General features: G+C 40.7%; 2 protein-coding genes and 1 non-coding gene across 4 annotated transcripts in view; all 3 read left to right on the top strand.

Moving 5' to 3' along the window:
* Window positions 1-1,764: 1,764 nt before the first annotated feature.
* Window positions 1,765-16,665, top strand: ZNF879 (zinc finger protein 879). The gene is made up of 4 exons (XM_020876102.2): window positions 1,765-1,833; window positions 4,654-4,780; window positions 5,231-5,326; window positions 14,451-16,665. Exons 1-4 carry the CDS (start codon window positions 1,801-1,803, stop codon window positions 15,896-15,898), a joined length of 1,704 nt encoding a protein of 567 aa, XP_020731761.2. The 5' UTR covers window positions 1,765-1,800; the 3' UTR covers window positions 15,899-16,665.
* Window positions 1,771-26,396, top strand: part of ZNF354C (zinc finger protein 354C) — an 81,020-nt gene continuing 56,394 nt past the window's right edge. The window contains exon 1 of one of the 2 annotated variants that reach the window (XM_070460956.1): window positions 1,771-1,833. The gene's annotated coding sequence lies outside the window, so the exon portion shown is untranslated. Of the gene's footprint in view, window positions 1,834-4,698; window positions 4,781-26,396 lie in introns of those variants that run through there. The other variant, XM_070460952.1, reaches the window with a different exon arrangement.
* Window positions 5,941-6,140, top strand: LOC139034583 (U2 spliceosomal RNA). The gene has a single exon (XR_011487115.1). It is a non-coding gene; the product is annotated as a U2 spliceosomal RNA (small nuclear RNA).

Raw genomic sequence — 26,396 nt, 5'->3', positions numbered from 1 at the left:
TGGTTTTAGGCTTGGTGTTGTAAACTGTAATAGTGGATATTTTAAAAAGCATTCACTTGATATTTATAGAATATGTATTATTTGGTATGTACAGTGCCAGACAATGAGGATGCAGTGGTAAAGAAGGGGGTTACTCTCAATACTGGAAAACAAGCTTTACAATTTAAACGAACCCTTTTAAAAGAAGTAATGAATGTCATGAAAAGAGCAATACTAGCTCTATGTTTGTTTTTACCCAATGTGTCAGTTAAAAACATATATATACTTTATTATAGGTTACAAAATTTAGACAATTTAATTAAAAAATTCGTTACTGTTTTCTCAATAGCCAAGAAAAAGCAGCAGCAAGCAGCTAGTCTTCCACATTTTCTATCACATACTCACTTTTCCCACTGATTATCACTGTCATCATAATTTTAAATAAAACGGGTGCACGAAACGACACGCGGTTAAGCAGAGGCTGAACGACGAGGCTTCAGCCTCCTCGGGCTTTTGCAAGACTGCTTTCTCCAGCCTTCCCTTCCTTGGCCCTTCTCGGACCCCGTAGAGGGCCGTGCCCTGGAGGCGTCTGGGAAGTATAGTTCGGAAGGAAAAGCGCTATGGGTCTCCTGTACGCACGCGCAGTCTTGCCCGGTGGCCTGGCGGCGGCGACGCTGAATATCCCCGCACTAGGTGGTTCTCTTGCCTTCTGTAGGGCCCGCCGCTTCCCACGCCCCGGCGAGCCCAGGTACAGACTGCCTTTGAGAGTGGGCCCGGGGTGTTAGACTCCTCCAGCAGGGAGCGGACAGAGGGTCAGCCACGGCGAGTCCCAGCTTCGGGCGTCCAAGCCCAGGCGGCCTTGGCAGGTGAACGCGGTCGGAGGAGGGGGCGTTGCCCGGCAAGGCCCCTCGACGGACGGCGCGGCTCCGTCTGGGCCAGGCTTCCAGGAGCTGTGTCTCATTTCAGGATTCGTGAGCCCTGGGGTGGTTTTCAGCTTTTACCGTTTGTTGGCATTTTCCCCCTACAGTTGAAACTTAATGTTTATCCGTTTTGCCAACCTTGTATTTTGGCATTGTTCTTCTAGGGTGAATCCTAAGTGACATAACTGTTCCTTTTGTGTTTAATTTTGTCCACTTGCTAAGTCACCTCCCTTTTCTCTAGATTTTAAATTCATTTCGAGCCAACGAAGGTATTTTTCTGAGTCTTGTACTTTTAGGAGGGTGGGGGTAGAGAAGGTGGATCGTAATGTTTCCTTTTACAGTTAAGGAGGTTTGATAACTTTCTTCACAAAGGAAACACAAAGTCCAAGAGGAAGAGAAGAGGACTAATTTTTGGTTGGCTGTTTCTGAAAAGGACACCAATTCTTAAAATTACATTTGGAGAATTATTATAATCCTAATTACTATAGCTCAAAACACTTAAATGCAGGTGTGAAGAATATTTGTCACTTCTCATTAGTTTAACGTCTCTGTGAGCCCTGTGTGACTGCTGTTTACAGTGTTAATTTGTATCGGGTGGTTCTACTACCCTCATTTGATTGATCTTTATTCATAAATCATTGGCTGAAAGGTTTGCAGGCTCAGTGACTGGAAGTATGCTTACTGTGCACTCCTGGTTTTGGTGGTCAAAGCACAGGTCCCCTCCAACTCAGAAATGCTGGGGCGTCCAGGGTTCCTCTGTTTCTAAAGGGTGCTCAGCCTGTGGAGACTCTTAACCTGGTCTAACCCTAATGAGGAGGGGAGTGCAGGTAGAGTGGAAAGGCCTCACAATTTCTTTCTCCCTTTTAGGTGCCCTCGCTAAAAGGAGCAGCAGGAGGAAGAAATGGCCACAAGGTTGCTGCCAGCCCAGGCTCTGGTGAGTGAAGGCTTCTTTCTTGAACTGCCTTCTGGGTTCAGAGGTTGGGAACATGCATTATCTATTATTGAGCTTTTCTAGGTAATGAAGTCCATTGAGGGACCAGAATTGAGGAACTCCAAAAAGACGGTGTTTCCCTTGCTGCAGGGCCAGCCTCTTTGTGAATTTTCCATTTAACCAGTTAGTGCTTGTTGACTTGGAAATGAATGGGCCCACAGCCCCCTTGCCAGTGCCACGCCCAGAGCTTTGTGAAGGATCCAGGTTTGTTTTGCCCCATGGAGGCAGAGACACAGGGGAGTCAAATCTTTCCCGTAACACTAGGAAATCAACTGAGAACTAATCTTCTACAATAATACCTGATAAGGGGTCTAGGTGATTTTCTAAGAAGATCCTAGAAAGAAGACCTAGTGGTCAGAGATGCTTCCTACTATTGTGCAGTTTTATACATATGAACAGTATTAGGCTCAACAGATGTTGAAAGGAAAAGAAGTTACAATTTGGGCTGTGTTTTCGGGGAGGGGACAGATTCAGGAAAGTGAGACTTCCCTGAGGGAGAAGCATCTGGTTCACAGTGATTTCTTCCCTTCTTTGCCCTTTCACTTGGGGAACAATAATTAAAAGCATAATCTCTTTCCAACCCAGAAAAGCTTTCCACATCAGTAGAAGAGAAAGAAAACACTTTATTATTGAGTAAACATTACACCAGAATGTATTGTGTATCACTGGCAGGCAATCCACTAAAGAAATTGCAGAGACAGAAAGCTCACTTATATATAGCTAAGTGCTATAACCCAGTTTTGCAGTTTGGAAATTTGTCAGATGACAAGTTAGGCCCATCTCCTCCTAAGAAATGGTGATGTTGGCACATTCAAAGAAATGATTACCAGGTCTTTGAGGAAACAGTCCTGAATTGTGAGACTGGCTGATGACTTATTTAGCCATTAAAAAGACTTACATACATTTGGTAAGGGAAATTCGGAAAGAAAATAAAGGATGCGGTTGGAGTCTTCTCATTTATTTCTAACAGCCTCTTATTTTTAATTTGCTTTTGCATTTACCAATCAAAGAACACCCTGGCCTTGTGACCACCTTTCTGGATTTTGGGGATAAAGTGTGAAAGTATTTTTACCTCTAGAAATGTGTCCTAAGAAAATCAACTTTTTTGTGATGTGCAGGGACGCTCAATCCAGTATTTTTAGGGTTACAAAGATGGAAATAACCTAAATACCCACCAGTAGATTAGTTAAGTAAACCATGTAATAATCTATAAGTAATCTATACAGTGAGATACGTGGCAGCAAATAAAAAGTGTTGAGTGGGATAAAGTTATCTGTAACATTTTATTTTTATTTAAATTTAGAGCCATATTATCATGTAAAAAGTCTGAAAGAACACACAAGAAGTTAACAAACCTTGTTTTTGATGGTAGGAAGTTAGATTAATGTTCCTTTTTCTTTTTTTGTCTGCACCATGTGGCATGTAGGATCTTAGTTCCCTGACCAGGGATGGAACCCATGCTCTCTGCAGTGGGAGCATAGAGTCTTAACCACTGGACTGCTAGGGAAGTCCAACATTCCTTTTTCTTTTGCTTATTGATCATTCCTAATTTGCTTAAAAAAAAAAGATTCTTAATAATAAAAGGAAGGGACCACCAGTTTAAAACGGGTGACTTGTGATGCACTGAAGCAGGAGATGTTCCCAAAGCCACATTTGTGTGTCTGGTGTACCATGAGGCCAAACAAACCAAAACATCAGAGTTTGGTGTGGGAAAGGTTTATTGTAGGACCAAGCAAGAAGAACAGATGGCTTGTATGCAAAAAACTCAACTCCCTGATGGTTTTCAGGGAGAAGTTTTTTTAGGCAAAATTTGAGATAAGGGCTGCAGACTGTAAATTTCTTCTGACTGGTTGATAGTGAGGTAACAGGGCAGTGTTCCAGCACTGTTGCGCTCAGCCTTGAGTAACCATCCTCTGCCTGGGTGGGGGCCTTAGTTCCTGCAGGAGAACTCAAAGATCCATTCTTGTGTTTGTCCCTTGAGTGGGAACCAGGACCCTGCTTTTCGGCCGCTCTATTGTTTCTTGACTGGTGTTCCTTTGTTTCTGTAGTCCCTCAATTCCCTCATTAGTGACTGTTTGAATATGCCCCTGGGTATTCTGGAAGGTCTAGGAGGTTGAAGCCCTTTTCCTACAAAGGAGAAATGGAGAGCATGGGAACGTTTAGGTATACAGGAGGGCCCCTCAGGGCTCCTGCTCTGTTTCAGAGAGAAGTAGAACAAAGGCTTCTGGGATGGGGGGAGAGAGTGCCAACTGCAGCCTTGTCACTTGGCTCTTCAAAGATTGTGCAGCCCACCGTGCTGGGCCTGCTTCTGCGAAAGCCATCCCTGGGGCATTCTCGAAGCCCCCTTCACTGTGACTGGCAGCATCCTCTCACCCGAGAGAGATGGCCCAAGGTGACCACAGAATCCACACACACCTGAAGTCTCCTTCTAAAACCCAGTTCTCACGTCTCACCTGTAAACTGAGTTTGGTCTAGGTGATTGTACCTTTCTATGCCTAGAGTTCTGTGTTTCCATCATTCTGATTTTATTCCACGACTTCAAGTGTTTTACCTTGTTTGGCTGCTGAATTTCATGTTGCTGGGAGCACAGGTGCCTCAGTGACAGTAGGTAGGTGACAGACATGTATGTGCTTAGTAAAGGAGGGGTGGTCAGGAAGTATTCAGCTTGAGATTGCTCAGAACCTAGAATGGTGACAGGGCTGCTGCTCAGCCATCCCACTGGGGGTATGGTCCTGGGTGAGCAGGAATGGGTTTCTGTTACAGGTGTCTGTGACGTTCAGGGATGTGGCTGTGTTCTTCAGCCGGGACGAGTGGCTGTGCCTAGACTCCGCGCAGAGAACCTTGTACCAGGAGGTGATGCTGGAGAACTACAGCACCCTGTTCTCTCTGGGTAAGGCATTTCCTGGTGATAGAATCTGCTGGGGGAGCACCTCGGCGCCCTCTCCGAGGAGGACATTTGGAGGGCATGGCCAGGTTCAGCCCACAGGTGGACTCAGAAAGCAGCAGTTGCTGTTGCCCTCAGCTGCAGGGACAGGTCTCAGCTTGGCAAAGTTGGTGACGGGCATCCTTCTGTGCTTCTCCTGTCTTCTGCGCCCTGAACTCTGTCCCCCTGGGTCTCACAGGAGGTTCCAGCCTGGAGGAATGCACAGCCAGAGCCCTGACTTCCTTCCTGAGACCACCTCCTGGCCATCCTCTGGGAGCCCAGTTTCAAGCCCTTCTCAGAACAAATCCATTACTCTCAGCTGTCCCTTTGCCCCAGACTCTGGGGCTGGATCTCAGTGAGTGACCGTCCACTCATGTCTTGCACCATGGATTCATTCTCTTTCTTGCTCATGAACAGGGATTCTGTTTTCCAAACCAAAAGTTATCCTCCAGTTAGAACAAGGGGAAGACCCCTGGATGGTGGAAAATGGAGTTTCTCAAAGCACATATCTAGGTGAGTGACAGTAAATGGGAAATGGGCATCTCATTTCTGAGCTTCTTCAGCTTCGCTGATCAGTAAGGAGGAGATACTGACCATGCTTGGGAGATACTGACCAAGACCCTCCTTGATGTGTCAGGATAGGTGGGAAATGCTGGCAAGGATATATCTTCACTCAGCCTTTTTGAGTATTTGGTATAGCAGGTTCAGAGGGAGAGTTGAATTCTTCCAATATGAGTTGCACTTTGTCATATATCCTTTGTAATTTGAAGGCAGAGCATGTAATGTGTAAAGGTTTGTGATTCATATCTTCTCCCTTTTTTTCTTTTACTGGATTGATTATTTTCTTAAATTATTTTCTTTTTATGATTTGAACAAACCTTTTATCACTACAATGCATTCCTCATTGTCCCATCTTGGGTTTTTGCTTTGACTTATCTGCAACTTTTTACACATGGTTTAGCTGAAAAACCAAAGTGATGCATGTATATTTATGTACTAGCAAGAGAGAGACAGCAAGGTTAGCAAAATGGTAACAGTTACTAAATTTAGGCGGAAGGTTTTCAGATATTAAACATAGCTTTCTCCTCATTCCTTTGGTGTAAAACAATTTTAAAATAACATGTTCCATCACTTCTCAGCCTTTCGGCTCAGATCAAGTGTAGTATCTGTTCTTAACAGTTTAAAATAGTATGTTCCAGACCCTGGCTGCTAGAATGTATCTCTCAATCTCTAAAATCCCTGTGGGTTGCTGAATCATAAGGTCTTCCTTTCTGTTCCACTTTGAATTTTGTCTTTGTTTCTGACACCAGAGGATGACTCACTCTTTTGAGTTTTGCTCCTTGTCCGGAATTTATTTATTCTGATGGCAAAGGATAGGCTTTCTGTGTCAGTTCAGTCTTGTGTTTCTATTTATGAGTTCTGTCTTGAGATTTTTGCCTTTGGTTTGACTAGAGTATTTCCTGATTAATGTTTCAGAAAGGTTCATGTATACTGTATTTGTACATGTCTAATATCAATTCTTTTCCCTCTCCTGTGGGAATTAATGTTTTGTATCTAGAATTCTGGCATGAGTTTTTATTTCCTAGAAATTGTTCAACCTTTGTTCCACTGTTTTGGGGCACTGAGTATTGTTGACTATCAGTCCTCTCTTTCCCCTACCACCTCTGTTTCCATTTAGAAAACCCTTTTCTCCTTTTTTATTTTTTGATATCCTTTTCATTTTTGAAATTCACAAGTTTCATTAAGTTATATCAAGGAAGTTGTTTTTTTTTTATTATTATTATTCAGCATTCATGGGGCCTGTTGCTTTGAAGACCCAAGTCTTTTCATTTCAGTGATTTTTTTCTGTACTGTGGTACAGACATATATTCTGCCATATTCCATGGACAGATGGAGGTATATGACTGTAAGAATAACAACATGAAACAGAAATTCAATCAGAGCTGTCAGATATAAATGTATCTGTTGGATGAGTTTCAGATTTGGTTGTGAGCTTTCTGATTGGCAAAGAAATTATTAATTTTAAATTGACTATATTCTTTTGTAAGATTAAAAAAAATAATTATTTTCAATTTATTTGAGGTGTGCATGGTATTGTTAAAAAGTGAGAAACAGAAAAACAAAAGATTGATTTGAAATTTTACCAACCATACTGAGTCATTGTTAATACTTTACTATTCTTTCAAACTATGAATATTTGAGTGTGTTTGTGTACAAGAAAGACACACACAGAGAAAAAGGTTGATTGTACATATTCTTGAGCTTGTTTTTAATTATAAATCTTCAATTATTTAGGCTTCATTGAATAGAGGTCTACTTCCTTGAAAGAACTCTAGTGTATTGTTAAGCCATATTTTATTAAACAATCTTCCTTTTGGAAATTTTAGTTTCCCATTTTCCCTATTAATATTGCTATCATTGCTGTCATGGCTATGGAATATAAAAGTAAAAAGAAGGGGGAAAGTTCCAAAGTCACAAGTCAGTCAGTTCAGTCGCTCAGTCGTGTACAACTCTTTGCGACTTCATGAACCGCAGCACGCCAGGCCTCCCTGTCCATCCCCAACTCCAGGAGTCCACCCAAACCCATGTCCACCAAGTCAGTGATGCCATCCAGCCATCTAATCTTCTGTCATCCCCTTCTCCTCCTGCCCTCAATCTTTCCCAGCATCAGGGTCTTTTCAAATGAGTCAGCTCTTCGCATCAGGTGGCCAAACATAGGGGTTTCAGCTTCAGCATCAGTCCTTCCAATGAACACCCAGGACTGATCTCCTTTAGGATGGACTGGTTGGATCTCCTTGCAGTCCAAGGGACTCTCAAGAGTCTGCTCCAACACCACAGTTCAAAAGCATCAATTCTTCACTCAGCTTTCTTTATAGTCAAACTGTCACATCCATACATGACTACTGGAAAAACCATAGCCTTGACTAGATGGACCTTTGTTGACAAAGTAATGTTTCTGCTTTCTAATGTGCTGTCTAGGTTGGTCATAACTTATCTTCCAAGGAGTAAGCATCTTTTAATTTCCTGGCTGCAGTCACCATCTGCAGTGATTTTGGAGCCCCCCAAAATAGTCAGCCACTGTTTCCACTGTTTCCCCATCTGTTTGCCATGAAGTAATGGGACCGGATGCCATGGTCTTAGTTTTCTGAATGTTGAGCTTTAAGCCAACTTTTTCACTCTCCTCTTTCACTTTCATCAAGAGGCTCTTTGGTTCTTCTTCACTTTCTGCCATTAGGGTGGTGTCATCTGCGTTACTGATATGTCTCTTGGCAATCTTGATTCCAGCTTGTGCTTCTTCCAGCCCAGCTTTTCTCATGATGTACTCTGCATATAAGTTAAACAAGCAGGGTGACAATATACAGCCCTGACATACTCCTTTTCCTATTTGGAACCAGTCTGTTGTTCCATGTCCAGTTCTAACTGTTGCTTCCTGACCTGCATACAGATTTCTCAAGAGGCAGGTCAGGTGGTCTGGTATTCTCATCTCTTTCAGAATTTTCCAGTTTATTGTTATCCACAGAGTCAAAGGCTTTGGCATAGTCAATAAGGCAGAAATAGATGTTTTTCTGGAACTCTCTGGCTTTTTCGATGATCCAGCAGATGTTGGCAATTTGATCTCTGGTTCCTCTGCCTTTTCTAAATCCAGCTTGAACATCTGGAAATTCATGGTTCATGTATTGCTGATTACTTTACCAGCGTGTGAGATGAGTGCAATTGTGCGGTAGTTTGAGCATTCTTTGGCATTGCCTTTCTTAGGGACTGGAATGAAAACTGACCTTTTCCAGTCCTGTGGCCACTGCTGAGTTTTCCAAATTTGCTGACATATTGAGTGTAGTACTTTCATAGCATCATCTTTCAGGATTTGAAATAGCTCAACTGGAATTCCATCACATCCACTAGCTTTGTTCTTCGTGATGCTTCCTAAGGCTCATTTGACTTCACACTCTAGGATGTCTGGCTCTAGGTTGGTGATCACACCATCATGATTATCTGGGTCATGAAGATCTTTTTTGTACAGTTCTTCTGTGTATTCTTGTTATCTCTTAATATCTTCTACTTCTGTTAGGTCCATACCATTTCTGTCCTGTATTGAGCCCATCTTTGCATGAAATGTTCCTTGATATCTCTAATTTTCTTGAAGAGATCTCTAGTCTTTCCCATTCTATTGTTTTCCTCTATTTCTTTGCATTGATCACTGAGGAAGGCTTTCTTATCTCTCCTTGCTATTCTTTGGAACTCTGCATTCAAATGGGAATATCTTTCCCTTTCTCCTTTGCTTTTCACTTCTCTTCTTTTCACAGCTATTTGTAAGGCCTCCTCAGATTGCCATTTTGCTTTTTTGCATTTCTTTTCCCTGGGGTGGTCTTGATCCCTGCCTCCTGTACAATGAATGTCACGAACCTCCATCCATAGTTCATCAGGCTCTCTGTCTATCAGATCTAGTCTGTTAAATCTATTTCTCACTTCCACTGTATAGTCATAAGGGATTTGATTTAGGTCATACCTGAATGGTCTAGTGGTTTTCCCTATTTTCTTCAGTTTAAGTCTGAATTTGGCAATAAGGAGTTCATAATCTGAGCCACAGTCAGCTTGTGGTCTTGTTTTTGCTGACTGTATAGAGCTTTTCCATCCTTGGCTGCAAAGAATATAATTAATCTGATTTCGGTGTCAACCATCTGGTGATGTCCATGTGTAGAGTCTTCTCTTGTGTTGTTGGAAGAGGGTGTTTGCTATGACCAGTGCATTCTCTTGGCAAAACACTATTAGCCTTTGCCCTGCTTCATTCTGTACTCCAAGGCCAAATTTGCCTGTTATTCCAGGTGTTTCTTGACTTCCTACTTTTGCAGTCCAGTCCCCTATAATGAAAAGGACACCTTTTTGGGGTGTTAGTTCTAAAAGATCTTGTAGTTCTTCACAGAACCATTCAATTTCAGCTTCTTCAGTATTACTGGTTGGGGCATAGGCTTGTATTACCGTGATATTGAATGGTTTGCCTTGGAAACGAACAGAGATCATTCTGTCTTTTTTGAGATTACATCCAAGTACTGCATTTCAGACTCTTCTGTTGACTATGATGGCTGCTCCATTTCTTCTACGGGATTCCTGCCCACAGTAGTAGATATAATGGTCATCTGAGTTAAATTCACCCTTCCAGTCCATCTTAGTTTGTTGATTCCTAGAATGTCGATGTTCACTCTTGCCGTCTCCTGTTTGACTACTTCCAATTTGCCTTGATTCATGGACCTAACATTCCAGGATCCTATGCAGTATGGCTGTTTACAGCATCAGACCTTGCTTCTATCACCATCACATCTACAACTGGGTGTTGTTTTTGCTTTGGCTCCATCCCTTCATTCCTTCTGGAGTTATCTCACCAATGATCTCCAGTAGCATGACCTAGGGAGTTCATCTTTCAGTGTCCTATCTTTTTGCCTTTTCATATTGTTCATGGGGTTCTCAAGGCAAGAGTTATGATTAAAAAGATTTATTGAAAAACTACTCAGCTTCATTATAAATCAAAGAAATTCAAAGTAAAGCAGTATCATTTTTCCCTTTAATAGGGAATATTACAAAAGGTTAAGAAATACACATCCAGTGTTTTGCTACTGTTCTGAGCAGTAAGCAGTATCTTTAGTGGGATTTTGATTGAAGTATTTCTGACTTTATTCACATAAATCCCAGGCTTAAGAATTTTTCTTAAGAAAATCATTCCATAATTGTGCAGAGTTGCAAAGATAGTGTAAAGGAATATTTGCTTTAACATGAGGCATTACTTGGAGTAAAGAAAGCTAAATGACTTAGAAGGGGATTTATTAAATGTGACATCTTCATGTACTGGAATATTCTGTAGCCATCAGAATGATATCAGCCTGCTGTCATTCACATGGAGAGAAGTTCATGATTTTTTTCCCCAAACTTTAAGAGTTTTTATTTTGTGTTGGAGTATAACCAGTTAACAATGTTGTGGTGGTTTCAGGTGAACAGCGAAGGGACTCAGCCGTACATACACATGCATCCTTTCTCCCCTAGACTCCCCTCCCATCCGGGCTGGCACACACGTTAAACAGAGGTCCATGTACTGTAGGTCCTTGCTGGATATCCACTTTGAATATAGCAGTGTGTATGTGACCTTCCCAAAGTCCCTCACTATCCCTTCCCACTGGCAACCATAACTTCCTTTTTCTAAGTCTGTGAGTCTCTGTGTTTTGTATGTAAATTCATTTGTTTCATTTCTCTTTAGATTCCACATATAAGGGATGTCATATGATATTTCTTTCTCTGACTTAACTTCACTCAGTATGACACTGTAGGTCTGTCCACATTGCTGCAAAAGGCATGATTTCATTCTTTTTAATGGCTGAGTAATATTTTATTGTATATATGTACCACACAATTTTTTTTAAGTGAAGTGGTGCAGGGAGGTTGGTTTCAACCCACTTTAATTTTTTAAGTAAAAGTGTTTTCTTTATATATAGAAAAATTCTGGTGAGCTAAATTCCACATTTAGCAGTGATTGATTATATTTGCATGATATGTTTATGGGTGAACTATATGTTTTTTTTGATAGTTTCCTGGAGTTTCTTATTTTTTCTTACAATGATTATACATTTCCTTTTTAGTTAAGAATATTAAATATTAAAGCTCTATTATAAAATACATTCATTCTTCTTATAAAATACATTCATTGCTTTTGAATCAGTAACCCCATTCTTAAATAGTATTCTAAGTGATAAAAATGGTAGGCAGAAAATCATTTTCAAAAATAGACTCTCCCAGTGTTCCCTGTATCACTATATGGCCCACATCTCCATTGGATTCCCCAAGCTAGAGTGTCAGTTGCTCAGTTGTGTTTGACTCTTTGCGACCCCTTGGACTGTAACCCACCAGCCTCTTCTGTTAATGGAATCCTCCAGGCAAGAATAGTGGCGTGGGTAACCATTCCCTTCTCCAGGGGGTGTTTCTGACCCAGCGATTGAACCCAAGTCTCTTGCATTGCAGGCAGAGTCTTTACCATCTGATCCACCAGGGAAATCCCAAGCCAAAAGCTAGGCATTATTGTTGCGTCCTCTTACTTATTCTGTACTCCCTTTTCACTGGTGAACATACCTGTCGTTTCTGCTTTTAAAATACTCCAGTGTACCTGCTTCTGTTTCTGTATCAGTGCAAACTGCCATAACCTTCATCCAGGAAGACTGTCTCCGCCTCCTAATTGGCAGCCCTGTACCTGTCTTTATTTTGTTTTCCTCTGTCCCCAGTTACAGTCCACTTGTCACACAACTCCATAGTTTTCCTTTTTAAACAAAACTATTATGTTCCTCCAACCCCCCAGTGATCCTTAGAAGAAATTCCAAACACCGCCCTATATTTTATAAGACCTTGCATGATGTGACCCCCTGCCCATCTCATTTTTCCTCTTGTAGCATTCTCCCCTGTTTGCCTCTTGCTTATTTGGCCACACTAGCTCTTTATATTCTGCAAACACAGAGCTTATTCCTGCCTTATAGCCTTTGTAATTGCTCTTCTTACCCAATTTTTACATGGACAACTCTATGATATTTAAATCTTTAATTTTGTTTCCTCATCATAGTTTAAAATATCAAGTTGTACACATCACCTTGTTTTTGTTTATTTTCTCACAGTTCTCATCACTCCCAGAAATTTATTTGGTTACTTTGATCATTGTCAGTATTGGCTACTAGAATGTAAACCTTGTGAAAAAATGGGACTCTTATCTGGCATGTTCTCTATAATCCTGAGTCTTGACCTTTGTATGATACATAGTGCATACTAAGTACATACTGTCAGTGAAATGTATTACATTATTCATAGTACTCAAGGGAATCCTGAAACTTCACTAGCTGAGGCTGTGTTTCAAAGAGACTTGTAGAGGCTGTGCTTCTTCCACTTGTTTATAGCCCCTCTGCAGTTTTCTCTTGGTTTTGGCTTGAGTGCACTGGTGGCTGACCTGAAAGATGAAGCTGAATAATATACAACCTGCTGTATGCAAAAATACTATATGCCCTGCTGACCTCTGCTTTGTTACTAAATCAGGCCTGGTTCCTTTACTGGAAGAGCTGCCCTCTCAGTTCCTCAGCCCACCCACATATAGTTTTCTTCAAACTTTTTCCCACCCAGGTAGATCTTCCATTCTGCTTCTTTCTCTTGCTCTTCTTTTTTTCACCCTTTTCTCAGTTCAGTTCAGTTGCTCAGTCATGTCTGACTCATTGTGACCCCATGGACTGCAGCACGCCAGGTTTCCCTGTCCGTCACCAACTCCCGGAGCTTACTCAAATTCATGTCCATCAAGTTGGGGATGCCATCCAACCATCTCATCCTATGCCATCCCCTTCTCCTCCTGCCTTCAATCTTTCCCAGCTTCAGGGTCTTTTCCAGTGAGTCAGTTCTTCGCATCAGGTGGCCAAAATATTGGAGTTTCAGCTTCAGCATCAGTCCTTCCAATGAATATTCAAGACTGATTTCCTTTAGGATGGACTGGTTGAATCTCCTTGCTGTCCAAGGGACTCTCAAGAGTCGTCTCCAACACCACAGTTCAAAAGCATCAATTCTTCAGTGCTCAGCTTTCCTTATGGTCCAACTCTCACATCCATACATGACTACTGGAAAAACCATAGCTTTGACTAGATGGACCTTTGTTGGAAAAGTAATGTTTCTGCTTTTTAATACACTGTCTAGGTTTGTCATAGCTTTTGTTCCAGGTGTCTAGGTTTGTCATAGCTTTTGTTCCAGGGAGCAAGCATCTTTTCATTTCATGGCTGCAGTCACCATCTGCAGTGATTTGGAGCCCAAGAAAATAAAGTCTGTCACTCTTTCCTTTGGTTCCCTGTCTGTTTGCCATGAAGTGATAGGACTGGATGCCATAATCTTAGTTTATTGAATATTGAGTTTTAAGCTAGCTTTATTACTCTCCTCTTTCACTTTCATCAAGAGGCCCTTTAGTTCCTCTTTGCCTTCTGCCATAAGGGTGGTGTCATCTGCATATCTGAGGTTATTGATATTTCTCCCAGCAATCTTGATTCCAGCTTGTGCTTCATCCAGCCCAACATTTTGCTTGATGTACTCTGCATATAAGTTAAATAATCAGGGTGACAGTATACAACCTTGACGTACTCCTTTCCCAATTTGGAACCAGTCTGTTGTTCCATGTTCATTTCTAACTGTTGCTTTTTGACCTGCATACGGATTTCTCAGGAGGCAGGTAAGGTGGTCTGGTATTCCCATCTTTTTAAGAATTTTCCATAGTCTATTGTGATCCACACAGTCAAAGGCTTTGACATCATCAATAAAGCAAAGTAGATGTTTTTCTGAAATTCTCTTGCTTTTTCTATGATCCAGTAGATGTTGGCAATTTGACCTCTGGTTCCTCTGCCTTTTCTAAATCCAGCTTGAATATCTGAAAGTTCTTGGTTCATGTACTGTTGAAGCCTAACTTGGAGAATTTTGAGCATTACTTTGCTAGCATGTGAAATGAGTGCAATTGTGCAGTAGTTTGAACATTCTTTGGCATTGTCTTTTCTAAGGACTCCATAAATATATTTGTTAGCCATCCTTGTATATTTTGTTGTTATTTTCCTTTATTCTCAGTGCAAGAGAGACTTACATGTTTCTTTTATTTTAGGATGGGAGAGCTTGTTTGAAACCAGAGTTTCTGAAGAAGAAAATCAGGAAGTAATGAATCAACTCTTAGGTGATGGTCATTTTGACTTTAAGTTGGGAAAAATCTACATAAATGAGGAAACCCTAGAGAATCAACAAGGCAAAGAGAACAGACCTTTGAGGGAAGTCTTAGTTACCATCAAGAAAACATGCATGAAGGACAAGAGCTTTATAGGTATTGACTTTGGGAAAAATCTTGATCTAAAATTATCACTTATTAGAAGACCCAGAATTGTTTCCCGAGGAAGGAAACCTTGTTCACAGCAGTATTCAATTCTGTTTAAACAGCTGGGACTCAGCGCAGTGCGTAAGTGTTACAAGTGTAGTATCTGCGGGAAGGTCTTCCTCCACAGCTCTTCCCTGAGCAAACATCAGAGAATCCATACTGGAGAGAAGCTGTATAAGTGTAAGGAATGTAGGAAAGCTTTCAGCCAAAGCTCATCTCTAACTCAGCACCTGAGAGTTCATACTGGAGAGAAGCCTTATATATGCGGTGAATGTGGAAAAGCCTTCAGTTTCACTACATCTCTCATTGGACATCAGAGAATGCACACTGGAGAGAGACCCTATAAATGTAATGAGTGTGGAAAAACATTTAAAGGTAGTTCTTCCCTTAATAATCACCAGCGAATCCACACTGGGGAAAAGCCCTATCGGTGTAATGAGTGTGGAAGGACCTTCAGCCAGTGCTCCTCTCTCATTCAGCATCACAGAATCCACACTGGAGAGAAACCGTACGAGTGTAGCCAGTGCGGGAAAGCCTTTACTTCAATATCGCGACTGAGTAGGCACCACAGAATTCATACCGGAGAGAAACCTTTCAATTGTAGTGAGTGCGGAAAGGTGTTTAGTTACCACTCAGCCCTCATTATACATCAGAGAATCCACACTGGTGAGAAGCCTTATGCCTGTAAAGAATGCGGGAAAGCCTTCAGCCAAAGCTCGGCTCTTATACAGCATCAAAGAATTCATACTGGAGAAAAACCCTACAAATGCAATGAATGTGGGAAAGCTTTCTCCTGGATTTCACGGCTTAATATACACAACAGAATCCATACTGGAGAGAAACCGTATAATTGTAAGGAATGTGGAAAAGCTTTCAGTTCCCACTCAGCAGTTAATACTCATCGAAAAATCCATACTGGAGAGAAACCCTATAAATGTAATGACTGTGAAAAAGCTTTCAACCAAAGCTCAGCCCTCATTCAGCACCAGAGAATTCATACTGGAGAGAAACCATATAACTGTAAAGTATGTGGGAAAGCCTTTAGACAAAGTTCATCCCTTATGACACATATGAGAATTCATACAGGGGAAAAGCCCTATAAATGTAAAGAATGTGGGAAAGCTTTCAGTCAGAGCTCGTCTCTTACAAATCACCAGAGGACTCACATTGGAGAAAAACTGTGAGTTAAATGCATGGGGAGAAAACCTTCCAACTGAAGTTCATTTCATACAAAATATCTAAGAATTCATTCTGGGGAGAAAATCATGAGGAGTAGTTAACTGTGCATTAAACTTCAGGATTTAGACCTTGCCAAACATCAGAGACTTATGATGCAGGGCAACCTTAGAAATATTAGGAAAGCTTCTATTAAGTGTTTCTTCATACACTCTTAACTTATTACTGACTATAAAATAGAAAATTTATCAGATCAAAGGGTTAGTATTTTATTTTTTTTCTGGTGAAATGTGGTAACAGCCACCAGCTTTCACAGGCATCACTGGGAAGCTTATTGATTAATGGAAAAGTGCAGCCATAGAATCCAGATTTGGATTAGTCTAAGACTGTATATTTTTGAAACTGCATTTGAGTTTCAAAGCCAGTTGTACTAAGAAAAATGTATTAGAGATGAAAGTAAGCAGATGACCTAGAACTACCTCACTGTCAGTAAAATTTGTTTTTGTAAGAATATAACAGTAACTTCTGTATTGATGGTCATTAAAACTTCTGAGTTATTTCTCCCATGCTTCCTAAGCTATTCACCTGAAAAATCACTCTGTAAACTGGTTTAAGTTCTGGGAGTGTTCTCCCTGACTACTTGTTCCAAATTCTGAATCAGATCTAAAGTCACTTTATTTCAAATCACAAAATACATGGTATTTCACTTGTTTTTCTCATAAATTGACTACAAATGTTGTATTACATTGAGAATTAAAGATAATTTAGACAGCTACTGCTTTTGCAAGTTGATTTACTGATCAGAGTTGTTAAAAATTATGTTGCAATGTAAGCATAGGGAGTATGACTCTTGACCACCAGGCTGTGTGCCTGCTGCCTTGAGTTCTGTGGTTACCAGCCACCAGGAAGACCCAGGAACACATGGAACTCTGGCTGTCCTCCTGTTAGGTCAAGTGAACAAGGTAGTTTTCACACTTATATTTTACTTTCACCTCCATCAGGTGGTGCTCGCTCCCTTCGACACTCTGAGGACCACTAGACAGAAGTTGACACTCAAAAGTTCAGATGCTTTTTCCTCCAAGAAATGGACTGTGTCCTTTAACAAGTTATTGATCCCAGAAACCATTTCTACAATATGAACAGTAATTTGAACAAGATAAAAACAAATCATACTAATTTTGTTGAGCTTCACAGAAGCTAACATCTAGTTTTGTCAATTTTATCAGGAGTAGGCAAGCACTTAAGGACAGGAATACTCATTTCATTGAAAAAAAAAAATGGTTAGTTTTTTTCTATTTGCCAAGGTGCTTTAAAAAAAAAAAAAAAAAAAGCTCCAAAAGGGTTAGGAGTGGAGATTGAGTAAAGCAACAAATAGTGAATTGAACTTTGCCTCTTGGGACTAATCAGTCTCATTGTTCCAGACTTGTGAGGAACAAGCTCTTCAGGGTCATTTAGTATTCTACTCACAATGTCCTTTTCATAACAACCATTCTTTTAAATTCTCTGATTACCTAAGGGAGGTTCCTAGGAAATATATAACTTTCCTAGGAAAGCTAGAGCTTCTTGGTTTGGAGTGCTATACCAAAATACCAGAGACTGGATAGCTTATGAACAGTAGAAGTTCATTTCTCGCAGTTATGGCTGGGAAGTCTAAAATCAGGGCATCAACATGGTTGTGCTGTGGTTAAAACACCCTTCCTGACTCATTTCTGGTGCCTTCTCGCCATGTCGGCATGGTGAGGGATCTCTCAGGGGCCTCTCTTGTTAAGGGCACTGATCTATGCATGAGGGAGGTAGCATAGATACCTCACAAGGCTCCACCTAATAACATCACCTTTGGGGTTGAATTTCAACATGTATTTTGAGGGGACACAAACATTCAGACTGTAGCATTCCACAAGTATCAATGTCCTGAAATCATCAAAAAATTAAATAAAACCACACAAAATATGAAGCCTAGTTATTTTTAAGGCAAGGTCCTATCAAACTTGCAGGTAACATTGTTTATGTCTTTAGCAGGATCCTTCAGAAGCAATAATCTGTAACCTCGATGATTCTAATATAACCCAGTACCAAAACCAGGCAAGGGTAATACAAGAAAGATTGCAGTCCAGTATCATCCATCAACACGTAAAAATCCTAAACAAAGCATAAGCAGATGGAGCCCAAAAGCACCTAGACATAGTACTAGTTTTACTGATAAGTCACTGGTGATAGCAAACACCCTCTTCCAACAACAAAAGAGAAGACTCTACACATGGACATCACCAGATGGTCAACACCAAAATCAGATTGATTATATTCTTTGCAGCCAAAGATGGAAAAGCTCTATACAGTCAGCAAAACACTACCGGGAGATGACTGTGGCTCAGATCATGAACATCTTATTGCCAAATTCAGACTTACACTGAAGAAAGTAGGGAAAACCACTAGACCATTTAGGTATGACCTAAATCAAATCCCTTATGACTATACAGTGGAAGTGTATATATACAGTGGATAGATTAAAGGGACTAGATATGATAGAGAGCCTGATGAACTATGGATGGAGGTTCGTGACATTGTACAGGAGACAGGGATCAGGACCATCCCCAAGGAAAAGAAATGCAAAAAGGCAAAATGGTTCTCTGAGGAGGCATTACAAATAGTTGTGAAAAGAAGAGAAGCAAAAAGCAAAGGAGAAAGGGAAAGATATTCCCATTTGAATGCAGAGTTCCAAAGAATAGCCAGGAGAGATAAGAAAGCCTTCCTCAGTGATCAATGCAAAGAAATAGAGGAAAACAACAGAATGGGAAAGACTAGAGATCACTTCAAGAAGATTAGAGCTATCAAGGGAACATTTCAGGCAAAAATGGGTTCGATAAAGGACAGAAATGGTATGGACCTAACAGAAGCAGAAGATATTAAGAAGAGGTGGCAAGAATACACAGAAGAACTGTACAAAAAAGATCTTCACGACCCAGATAATCACAATGGTGTGATCACTCACCTAGAGCCAGACATCCTGGAATGTGAAGTCAAGTGGGCCTTAGAAATCATCACTACGAACAAAGCTAGTGGATGTGATGAAATTCCAGTTGAGCTATTTCAAATCCTGAAAGATGATGCTGTGAAAGTACTATGCTCAATATGCCAGCAAATTTGGAAAACTCAGCAGTGGCCAAAGGACTGGAAAAGGTCAGTTTTCATTCCAATCCCTAAGAAAGGCAATGCCAGAGAATGCTCAAACTACTGCACAATTGCACTCATCTCACACGCTAGTAAAGTAATGCTCAAAATTCTCCAAGCCAGGCTTCAGCAATACATGAACCATGAATTTCCAGATGTTCAAGCTGGTTTTAGAAAAGGCAGAGGAACAAGAGATCAAATTGCCAATAACCGCTTGATCATTGAAAAAGCCAGAGAGTTCCAGAAAAACATCTATTTCTTCTTTATTGACTACGCCAAAGCCTTCAACTATGTGGATCAGAATAAACTGTGGAAAATTCTGAAAGAGATGGGAATACCAGACCACCTGACCTGCCTCTTGAGAAATCTGTATGCAGGTCAGGAAGCAACAGTTAGAACTGGACATGGAACAACAGACTGGTTCCAAATAGGAAAAGGAGTACATCAAGGCTGTATATTGTCACCCTGCTTATTTAACTTATATGCAGAGTACATCATGAGAAATGCTGAGCTGGAAGAAGCACAAGCTGGAATCAAGATTTCTGGGAGGAATATCAATAACCTCAGATATGCAGATGACACCACCCTTATGGCAGAGAGTGACGAGGAACTAAAAAGCCTCTTGATGAAAGTGAAAGAAGAGAGTGAAAAAGTTGGCTTAAAGCTTAACATTCAGAAAACTAAGATCATGGCATTTGGTCCCATCACCTCATGGGAAATAGATGGGGAGACAGTGGAAACAGTGTGAGACTTCATTTTGGGGGGCTCCAAAATCACTGTGGATGGTGATTGCAGCCATGAAATTAAAAGACACTCCTTGGAAGGAAAGTTATGACCAACCTAGATAGCATATTAAAAAGCAGAGACATTACTTTGCCAACAAAGGTCCGTCTGGTCAAGGCTATAGTTTTCCCAGTGGTCATGTATGGATGTGAGAGTTGGACTGTGAAGAAAGCTGAGTGCGGAAAAATTGATGCTTTTGAACTGTGGTGTTGGAGAAGACTCTGGAGAGTCCCTTGGACTGCAAGGAGATCTACCAGTCCATCCTGAAGGAGATCAGTCCTGGGTGTTCATTGGAAGGACTGATGCTGAAGCTGAAACTCCAGTACTTTGGCCACCTCATGCGAAGAGTTGACTCATTGGAAAAGACCCTGATGCTGGGAAATTGGGGGCAGGAGGAGAAGGGGACAACAGAGGATGAGATGGCTGGATGGCATCACCGACTTGATGGGCATGACGTTGAGTGAACTCCAGGAGTTGGTGATGGACAGGGAGGCCTGGCGTGCTGCAGTTCATGGGGTCGCAAAGAGTCGGACATGACTGAGCGACTGAACTGAACTGAACTGAACAGGTTATTCATGGAGATGCATGGGTTGTCAGCATTAGGAAGCTTACAGATGCTATGTGCCATCTTAATATTAACAGAAATCCATAGGTTCGTCTCAATAGATGCAGAAAAAACCAAAATACTCAGCACCTACTCATGATTAAAAGCTTTAACCAAGCAGCAGTAGGAAGGAAGTTTATAACTATATAAAAAGGTATTTACCAAAAAACCTGCTGAAAAAAAATGGCAAAATATTAGAAGTATTCATGACATGACAATTATGGGGAAAGAACAGATTACTCAATAATGGTTCTAAGAAGCAGAAATGGTTTATCCACATAGAAAAAAACTGGATGCCTACTCTCACCATATCAAGAGTTATATGCAAGGCAAAACTGACTTTTGGAAGAATATGTAAGCAGTAACTTTATGATCACAAGATAAGGATTTTTTAAACAGGATACAAATAAGCTTTATAAAATGTTTATAATATTTTCTCACATTGAAAAAAGAAATTTGTTCACATTGAAATAAGGAACTTGTGGTTATCAGAATATACCAAAAAGGAAATGAAAAGACACAAAACAGAATGAAATCTTTCTACAACATGCCCAATATGTTTTCTGGAAAATCTGAATGATTTGTATGTATCAATTAAAAAGAAAAACCTAATAGAAAAAAGTGATCTGAATACATGACTACTTATTATTTCATAGATGAGAAAATAGAAATTTCTAAAAACAGGATATTTCATTGGGACCAATGTAAATTAGGACCATAGATATGATTTTATAAGTACAGATGAGCAAATAATATGTATGATGATACTTAGTTTTGGAATATATATGCAATAACTGGCATTTACACTCTACTAGTGGAAGTATAAATCAATACAGATCATTGACATCTTACAAAGTCGAACAGTGGGACCTGTACATGCTAGATAAATGTTTGCATATGAGCACAAAGAATCATGTATAAAGATATTTATACTGATCATAATAGCAAATATTTGGAAGTAGTCTGAATGTCCATTAGTAGGAGAATGTATTCAGTAAACATCAATGAAAATCAATGAACCAAAGCTATATACAAAACACAGATGAATTTTAAAACATACTGAGTTCTAAAAAGTCATGGGAAACTACATTAGGGATAACATTTTTTGAAAAATTAAGTTTATACTAAGTGATATGTGGTGAAGATCATAAAAACAAGTGTTTGGATGAGATGGTATTTTAGTTATAATTAACCACCCAAACGTAGAAGACTGAAAATAAGAAAAAAAAGTATTTGTGGTCCTAAGTATTGTAATCAAAAGGCACAGATTCTAACAGCAACTCAAGTGTGCTCCAAGGGGAATATTTATTTCCCAAGGGAAATAAAACGTTAGAGTTTATAAAAGCAACAGATAAAGGCATTCCGGAGGTGTTATGCAGATGTATTTTTACAGAAATATGGTGGCATTCAGTCACTTGTAGACAGCAGACTATTTGCTAATCCATGATCTTTAATGAGTGAGGAAAGCAGGTTTCAGATGGTCTCAGGAACTTTCGACTGTCTCGAAAGTTTATATTGCGTCTGGGAGGGAATGTGTGTAAGTTCTACTTCCTTGATGGGCCTCTTGGCTCCATTTTATATCCCTTGAACATAAGTGACTCCATTTTGTTGTTCATGGTCCACATTATTTAACATTTTGAAAAACAAATTATTTATTTCCGTCTTGGTTTGATGTTTGGGCTCAGCTGGACAGTTCTTACTGAGAGTGTCTTAATGTGTTTGTGTTCAAGTAGCAGGTGGGGCTAGAGGCACAACTGCGCTTTATACCCAAGACCGTCCGTTTCTGATGACTGTAGGCTGGGGGCATGGTTGGATTTCTCCATGTAGATTGGGCTTCTCACAGAAAGGTGGCTAGTTTCTGAGAGGCAGTGTCCCTAGAGCAAGCATCCTGAGAGACCTAGGTAGAAGTACAAATCTTATAACTCAGTTTTGGAAGTCACAACACTAACTCACAGATTTGACCCAGATTCAAGGTGGGAAAATTACACAAGGACATTAGTATCAGGGAGCATGGTTCATTGGGTGACCACATTTGGAGACTAGCTACCACAAAAACAGAAAATTCAGGATGATAATTATCTCTGTGTGTGAGGCAAGTAAATGACTTGGAGAGGAGCAGAGAATTGCTCAGCTTGTTTGATGCCTGAAAGAGAGTCCCTCATCAAGAAGAGGCTGCCCAGGAAAGTCACAATGATGATCAATGTGAAGGCCAATGCATATGTCAGTAAAAATAGTTAAATGCAAATTTTTGGCCCAACTTTGCACTGAGTGAAAATAAAACAAAGACCTTCATGGCTGAACAACCTAGATAAGCTGAACATATAGTTTAATATAAAGTTTAAGGAACAATTAGTTTAAGGATAAAGTTTAAGATGTAATGACCTCAGATGTACAAATGGCAGTCTCAAGGTCATAGCATTCTTCAGTTGCTCAGTCGTGTCCAACTCTTTGCAACCCCATGGACTGCCACGTGCCAGTCTTTCCTGTCCATCACCAACTCCTGAATCTTGCTCAAAACATGTCCATTGAGTCAGTGATGCCATCAAACCATGTCATCCTATGCCATCCCCTTCTCCTCCTGCCTTCAATCTTTCCCAGCATCAGGGTCTTTTCCAATGAGTCAATTCTTCACATCAGGTGGCCAGAGTATTGGAGTTTCAGCTTCAGTGTCAGTCCATCCAATAAACATTCAGGACTTATTTCCTTTAGGATGGACTGGTTGGATCTCCTTGCAGTCTAAGGGACTCTCAAGAGTCTTCTCCAACACCACAGTTCAAAAGCATCAATTCTTCGGTGCTCAGCTTTCTTATATAGTCCAACTTTTGCATCCATACATGACTACTGGAAAAACCATAGCTTTGGCTAGATGGAAAACTTTGTCAGCCAAGTAGTATCTCTGCTGTTTAATATGCTGTCTAGTTTGGTCATAGCTTTTCTTCCAAGGAGCAAGCGTCTTTTTAATTCATGGCTGCAGTCACCATCTGCAGGGATTTTGGAGCCCAAGAAACTAAAGTCTGTCACTGTTTCTATTGTTTCCCCATCTATTTGCCATGAAGTGATGGGACTGGATGCCATGATCTTAGTTTCCTAAATGTTGAGTTTTAAGCCAACTTTTTCACTCTCCTCTTTCACTTTCATCAAGAGGCTCTTTAGTTCTTCTTTGCTTTCTGCCATTAGGGTGGTGTCATCTGCATATCTGAGGTTATTGATATTTCTCCCGGCAATCTTGATTCCAGCTTGTGCTTCCTCCAGCCCAGCGTTTTTCATGATGTACTCTGCATATAAGTTAAATAAGCAGGGTGACAATATACAGCCTTGACATACTCCTTTTCCTATTTGGAACCAGTCTGTTCCATGTCCAGTTCTAACTGTTGCTTCTTGGCCTGCATACAGATTTCTCAGGAGGCAGGTCAGGTGGTCTAGTATTCCCATCTCTTGAATTTTCCACAGTTTGTTGTGATCCACACAGTCAAAGGGTTTGGCATAGTCAATAACACAGGAGTAGGTGTTTTTCTGGAACTCTCTTGCTTTTTCAATGATCCAATGGATGTTGGCAATTTGATCTTTGGTTCCTCTGCCTTTTCTAAATCCAGCTTGAACATCTGGAAGTTCACAGTTCATGTATTATTGAAGCCTGGCTTGGAGAATTTGGTGCATTACTTTACCAGCGTGTGAGATGAGTGCAATTGTGTGGTAGTTTGAACATTCTTTGGCATTGCCTTTCTTTGGGATTGGAATGAAAAGTGACCTTTTCCAGTTCTGTGGCCACTGCTGAGTTATGCAATTTCCTCACATGTTGATTGCAGCATTTTCACAAGATCATCTTTTAGGATTTGAAATAGCTCAACTGGAATTCCATCACCTCCACTAGCTTGGTTCATAGTGATGCTTCCTAAGGCCCACTTGACTTCACATTCCAGGATTTCTGGCTCTAGGTGAGTGATCACACCATCGTGGTTATCTGGGTCATGAAGATTTTTTTGTACAGGTCTTCTGTGTATTCTTGCCACCTCTTCCTATTATCTCTGTTTCTGTTTGGTCCATACGATTCTGTCCTTTATTGTGCCCATCTTGAGTGAAATGTTCCCTTGGTGTCTCTATTTTCTTGAAGAGATCTCTAGTTTTTCCCATTCTGTTGTTTTCCTCTATTTCTTTGCATTGATCACTGAGGAAGGCTTTCTTGTCTCTCCTGGCTATTCTTTGGAACTCTGCATTCCAGTGGGTATATCTTTCCTTTTCTCCTTTACCTTTGGCTTCTCTTCTTTTCACAGCTATTTGTAAGGCCTCCTCAGACAACCATTTTGCCTTTTTGCATTTCTTTTTCTTGGGGATGGTCTTGATCCCTGCCTCCTGTACAATGTCATGAACCTCCGTCCATAGTTCTTCAGGCACTCTGTCTTTCAGATCTAATCCCTTGAATCTATTTGTCACTTCCACTGTATAATTGTAAGGGATTAGATTTAGATCATACCTGAATGGTCTAGTGGTTTGCCCTACTTTCTTAAATTTCAGTCTGAATTTGGCAATAAGAATTTCATGATGAGCCACAGTTAGTTCCCTGTCTTGTTTTTGCTGACTGTGTAGAGCTTCTCCATCTTTGGCTGCAAAGAATATAATCAATCTGATTTCGGTGTCAACCATCTGGTGATGTCCATGTGTAGAGTCTTCTCTTGTGTTGTTGGAAGAGGGTGTTTGCTATGACCAATGCATTCTCTTGACAAAACTCTATTAGCCTTTGCTCTGCTTCATTTTGTATTCCAAGGCCAAATTTGCCTGTTACTCCAGGTATCTCTTGACTTCCTACTTTTGCATTCCAGTGCCCTGAAATGAAAAGGACATCTTTTTGGGGTGTTAGTTCTAGAAGGTCTTGTAGGTCTTCACGGAACCATTCAACTTCAGCTTCTTCAGCATTACTGGTTGGGGCATAGACTTGGATTAATGTGATATTGAATGGTTTGCCTTAGAAATGAACAGAGATTGTTCTGTCATTTTTGAGATTGCATCCAAGTACTGCATTTCAGACTCTTTTGTTGGCAGTGATGGCTACTCCATTTCTTCTAAGGGATTCCTGTCCACAGTAGTAGATATAATGGTCATCTGAGTTAAAGTCACCCTTTCCCATCCATTTTAGTTCACTGATTCCAAAAATGTCAATGTTCACTCTTGCCATCTCCTTTTTGACCACTTCCAATTTGCCTTGATTCATGGACCTAATATTCCAGGTTCCAATGCAATATTGTTCCTTACAGCATTGGACTTTACTTCTGTTTCCAGTCACATCCACAGCTGGGCACTGTTTTTGCTTTGGCTCCATCACTTCATTCTTTCTGGTGTTATTTCTCCACTCTTCTCCAGTAGCAAATTGGGCATCTCCCAAAGTGGGGAGTTCATCTTTCAGTGTCATATCTTTTTGCCTTTTCATACTGTTCATGGGGTTGTCATGGCAAGTATACTGAAGTGGTTTGCCGTCTTCTTCTCCAGTGGATCACATTTTGTCAAAACTCTCTACCATGCCCCGTCCATCTTGGGTGGCCCTACACGGCATGGCTTATAGTTTCATTGAGTTAGACAAGGCTGTGGTCCATGTGATCAGTTTGATTAGTTTTCTGTGTTTCAAAAGAAGATTCACAATGGTAATGTAGAAGGATGTGTGCTTATCTTCTCCTGTGAGAACCTAAAATTACAACTTGCTGCTGAACAACAATCAACAGGAGAATGTTTGATCCCACCAAAAAAAGATACCCCATGTCCAAGGGCAAAGGAGAAGCCCCAGCAAGATAGTAGGAGGGGTGAAATCGCATTTAGAATAAAAACCCTTACCCACCATAGATGCTTGGAGGGCTCAAACAAAACCTTGTGCACACCAGGAGACTCCACAGAGGCTGAGCCAGACCTGCCTTTGAGTGTTTGAGTGTCTCCTGTGGAGATTCAGGTCAGCAGTGGCCTGCCAC

This window comes from Odocoileus virginianus, chromosome 3, assembly GCF_023699985.2.
Source record: "Odocoileus virginianus isolate 20LAN1187 ecotype Illinois chromosome 3, Ovbor_1.2, whole genome shotgun sequence".
In the NCBI taxonomy this organism is placed as follows: Eukaryota; Metazoa; Chordata; class Mammalia; order Artiodactyla; family Cervidae; genus Odocoileus; species Odocoileus virginianus.
This window is presented reverse-complemented; position numbering and strand designations above follow the sequence as displayed.